Source organism: Peromyscus californicus, unplaced genomic scaffold, assembly GCF_007827085.1.
Source record: "Peromyscus californicus insignis strain IS unplaced genomic scaffold, ASM782708v3 Scaffold_7__1_contigs__length_154581171, whole genome shotgun sequence".
NCBI lineage: Eukaryota > Metazoa > Chordata > Mammalia > Rodentia > Cricetidae > Peromyscus > Peromyscus californicus.
This window is the reverse complement of record NW_026294595.1, coordinates 88,950,098-88,955,228: the sequence shown is the minus strand read 5'-3', so window position 1 is coordinate 88,955,228 and position 5,131 is coordinate 88,950,098. Positions and strand designations below refer to the sequence as shown.

Here is a 5,131-nt window from a genome sequence, read left to right as displayed (position 1 = left end):
GCTTGTAGGCAGCAAGGGAGGAACATAGATGAGTGGTGTAGTCAATGTGTGTTAAAGCGTGTACTTTGTAGGTTAAGACAAATTGTTTTGGAGAGTATAAAGGCCTTCTAGGCACTTACAACATCCGTGAACACCTATAACAACAGCCTGTATTGTTTCATTCAGAAACACCTTAGTCCATCCTCTTTTTAGTTTCTTAGCTTACAAAGGATCGGTTTCATTATACCTTTCTGCCAAACATCTTCCTACATTCTGTTTATGAAAGCTTTGTCAAAATGAAGAAATGACGAATCTGGGAAAAAGTCCAGAAGCTTATTAAAGGTTGAAGTATTTCCAACTCTTAACCACTACTAAATTGCTTACACTTCTCTGAACAGAGAAGTGCGCTCTTTCCTTATTCTCACAGGTCATCTGTTAAAGGGATCATTGTTCCACAGTATGTTGTCAGAATCCAAGACATTTGTGCTTCTCGCTTATGCCACTTGTGGTAAGTAAAGGAAAGCTGAAGTTCTTTGTTAAGAAAGACAGCTGACCATAAGAGTGCCTTAAATGCTAAGGCTAAGATTCTATTGCTTTCTGGGGGTGGAACTCCATAACTTGAATGTGAGCACTCGGAAAGCAGAGACAAGATTGAGAATTCCAGGACAGCCTGGGGTAAGGAGCCAAACAAAATGTTTTCTTGCTCAAGATTATCTCCTTCAGGCATTCTGTACTTCCTGAAATCAGAGACTGGCTTTTTGCCAGTTATCTTATTAAAAGGTAAAAGAGTCCCCAAATGGGGCAATACATAAAGTGTCAACTATGCACATTTCAATAATAACTTTTTATTTCATAACATTTATGACAACTATTTATAAAAAATAGTTTTGAAAGGAGAGGTGAATAGAAATTGCCTCAGTAACAAGATGTCTCTAAGTTCAGGGCCACACAAAGGCAGTGACTTTCTCAACCCTCTAAGTTGTGAACATATCAAGAATATCCATGTATTTGTTAAACTTCTTTTAAATTATTAATTGTTTATTTATTTTGTGTATGTGTGTGGGTGTACAGGTGCCCATGGAGGTCAGGGGTATCAGATCACTGGGAATTGGGGTTATAGACATTTGTGAGCGGCTGGATGTGGGTGCTGGGACCCAAACTCAAGACCTCTACAAAAGCATTATGTGCTCTTTACCAATAGCCATATCTCCAGCCCTGTTAACCTTATGAAAACTATAACTTCTGATTTAATTCCATCATGAGTAAAAGTTCTACCTTAAAGAAACATTCTACGTTTGAATTTATTTTTAAAAAGAGTGCAAAGGAGCCCCACTAGATTTGTGACCTACTAATTAAATGATCTCTCCTTAGCCCTGGAGCAGGCACAGAGAGTTGCCTGCACAGTATCTTCCTTCACTTTTGCTTTGTCAATAGGACTCTGGCTTTTTGGAGAGGCAGCAATCTGTCCAGCTAAAAATACTTGTTTTCCCAGACTCCCTTGCATCCTAATCAGGTGGCACAGTCCTGCTCTATGAGATGCAAGCAGACATCTGCTAGGATTGATGGGAAAGCTGTTGCTTTCCAGATATAGTCACCATCCATCCCTGCCTCCCTCTTCACTCCTTCATCTTTTCTTTATGTCTGCTGAAGTATTAGCATAAGACATGGCGGGCAAGCATCTTTCTTGGAATCATAAGATGCCAAGATTGAGGGCAAAAGCCTACTAACTGTGTGCGGAAGAACAGAAACATGGAAAGCATTTAGGCTCTTGGTGGCATGATTGAACTGTACACTTACCCTGTACTACCTACTCCCAATCTTCACATTGTTGGAGAGAAAGCCCTGCCTGTGGCAGTTTTATATTATTTGCAGATCCTCTTTCGGGCCCTAAGGAAACATCAAATTAGAAAAGACCTTATAATGCCTTTTAGTAATGCTTGTTTGGAGTTTTAGCCCATGTATTTCTATGCAGACACATACAAAGGAATAACCCCTGCTGTGGTGAAATGCAAATGCACCAATTGTTCGGAACGGTGCTTTCACTGGCATGTCAGAAAAATGTTTATCAGGCCTACATTCTAGACACCAAAAACACAAAATCTATCCATTATTAGGTTATATCTAGTTTCAAAAAAAAAAGCTGTTTCCTAAAGGAGAATATGTATGTTTATTGATTACAGTGCTGTTGAATGAATACTGTGTTTTAGCTGGTGAACCTGATACAACCTCGAATTCAAAGCATCTCTTCTATATAAATTCAAGAATATGGTTTCTCCTTGATGAAATGCCTTAAACAACATGTCCAGAACACTCCCAGTAGGGCAATGCAGTCAACATGCAGACAATAAAATCGATGCTGCTAGAGGACAAGGAAAGACTGCACACCTAACCCCTCCCTTCTCTGCCCACCTCCACATTAGGACTTATATATCCCTTTCTTTTATGGCTGTTCCTTACTTGCACTTCTTATAATAATCTGGCAGTGGTAATATTTTTTAAAATAGAGTTTCTAAAGTAGAAATTATGTCTGTGGAAGCAGCCTCAGAGGTAGAGTGCTTTGCTAGTGTGCACAGGACCCAGAGTTCAATCAATAGTGCTGCAAAGGTAAAAATAAAATAAGTGAAAGATATCACTAAAGGTATACTGATATTGAAACTTGGAGTTCCAAAAATGAGTGCTGTAAATATCCAATTTAAACAAATATATATGTATATATAAAATGTATATATTAAAAATATATCGAGCAAAGTCTTTGGAAACCTAGGGTCTTACTGTTTTTCCTCTGTATTGATTTAATCCTGCTATTTGTCTGAATAATTAGTGGAGATTAATAGGACAGACTTTTCAAATGCACCAGATAAAGTGTATTCATAACCATTTGGGTGTGTGGAGAGCATTCTGAGATGCAACAAGCTTGCAAGAGTTTAACTACTGAGTCCAGTCTTGCTCAAGAAGCCACAGGAGTGGTAGAGGAGGTAGAAAACAAGGAAGAAGAAATGAAAGGAGGCCACACTGGCGTGGTAGTTCTGGCCCCATGGACGAGGGGATCTATGCGGAAGGTGGTCATGGCAGCAGTGTTCAACAGCAGCCTCAGCAAGAGGTGGTGATGCCTGAGGGCACTAAGAGTCTCCAGGCTGGGGACAGGCTGCCTTTCCAGCGCAGAACCAGGTTCACCCAGTCTCAGCTGCAGGACCTGGAGCATCTTTTCCAAGAGACTCGCTACCCCAGCTTGCGAGCAAGGAAGGCTCTTACGGGATGGATGGGTGTGCCGGAAGCCAATGTGCTGGATTGGTTTAGGACCAGGAGAACCATTTTCAGGAGAAGCAGTAGACTGTTGGTGCTGTTCAATGCACCACCTGGTCCCCAGAACAACGATCCCTGAAGATTTTTGAGCAGCACTTGAGTGCCACCTCTGTCCAGGAGCCAGATGTCGTGGAGCCTGTCCCTGCCCCCAATGTCTCGGCCACCCATACTGGCCATGACATCTTTTTCTTCCCTGCAATTATTTCAGCAATAAAGAGGTGGATTGTCAGTTTTTTAAAAAAAAGAATTTAACTACCTAGTTCCTCACCTTCAAGACAGCTTGAATTATCCTCCAAACTGTCAATGCTTCCAAGGGCTCTTCACAGGTAAACAGTTTTCAGACCTGTTTTTGAGAACAACATACTTTGTGTATTTGCTTTTACACCTGTGAGTACACTATTCTTAGGCTGGTCCTGAATAGTCCCTTGACTCCATAACGGATGGCCTCTTACAGAGAGAGTTGACTTTGGAAGAAGCACAGTGTTCAATAAACCCTATGTAAATTATAAGGAACCAGAGTGGAACCCAGGCACACAGTAAGTCATTCATGAGTAAACCTTAGTATGCACACAGCTGGATGCACTGTATTTTCGATGAGCTCAGCTCCCTGCTGTGACTTAGAGCTAATAGGATACACATTACTTGTTTGTCCTTACATTGACAACATGTATGGTGATCTTTTATTTGTACTAAAATGTTATTTGTATGTTAATAAATAAAGTTGCCTGGGGGTCAGAGCTATTAGCAAGCCATAGGAAAGCTGGGCAGTGGTGATGCACGCCTTTAATCCCAGCACTTGGTAGGCAGAGCTAGGTAGATCTCTGTGTGTTCAAGGATACAGCCAGCATTGGAGACACATGCCTTTAATCTCAATACCAACCATAGAAGACCTGGAGGTCTGTACAGACAGGCAGTGACTAGGAGGTCATGCAGTTGGGTTTACAACTGATGAAAGGCAGAACAGAAACTCTATAAAAAAAAAAAGACAGACTCAGGAAGTAGGTCTCTTTCGGAGAGGCAGGACCACCGTGAGAGGAAGGGTAAGGTTTTAAGCTCTTAGCTCTGACCTCTTGGTTTTCTTCTTTGCATTGGTTCTGTGTTTCTTATTTAATAAGATGGTTGGTTACATTTACAAACATGCTTATAATAAATTGTATTGCTGTAGAAACATGCTAAGGAGCCACTGAATTAATGTTCCTGTTTGGTGGCACCAGCTTCTTCCATCCAAACACAAATGTCAATGGTGCTTCAGAATAAAAGATGGATATGTGCACACACATGTGCAGACCTGTGGGATATTTTTTATTAGATAATTAATATCGTTCACACATCATGTACTCAAAATGGCATTTATGTAGACATATATATTTGTGCCAGTTTATCCGTAGCATTGTCCACACACTACACAATAATGTATATTATGTTTTCACTTTCCTCAAAAGAGTATATACTATCTATAAAAGAAGTTCCTTTAGAGACAAAACAAATATAAATTGTCTAAAACTTGAGGTCTGGAAAGCTAACTTTCTATGAGGTAATGATGATGAGAATGTACAAAGTTGAGAACAAAGTTAAGGCCCAAACAGAGAAACATACACAAGAGTAAATATTGACTCCAATGTATTTTGCTAATAAAGTACAACCAACTGTAAATGCAATTTTTTTATTATATTGTTCTTGTTGACACCAGCACTTAGCATCTTAATCTGGGCCCAATGTTCTACTCATATAAAACAAACCCAATTTTTTTTTTTTTTTTTGGTTTTTCGAGACAGGGTTTCTCTGTGTAGCTTTGCGCCTTTCCTGGAACTCACTTGGTAGCCCAGGCTGGCCTCGAACTCACAGAGAT

General features: G+C 40.2%; 1 protein-coding gene across 1 annotated transcript; it reads left to right on the top strand.

Annotated features, from left to right (window-relative positions):
• Window positions 1–2,169: 2,169 nt before the first annotated feature.
• On the top strand, window positions 2,170–4,543 carry LOC128101939 (homeobox protein ESX1-like). The gene is given in 2 exon segments (XM_052725403.1): window positions 2,170–2,994; window positions 2,997–4,543. Coding segments are annotated over 2 exon segments (477 nt in total). The 5' UTR covers window positions 2,170–2,882; the 3' UTR covers window positions 3,362–4,543.
• Window positions 4,544–5,131: the final 588 nt, after the last annotated feature.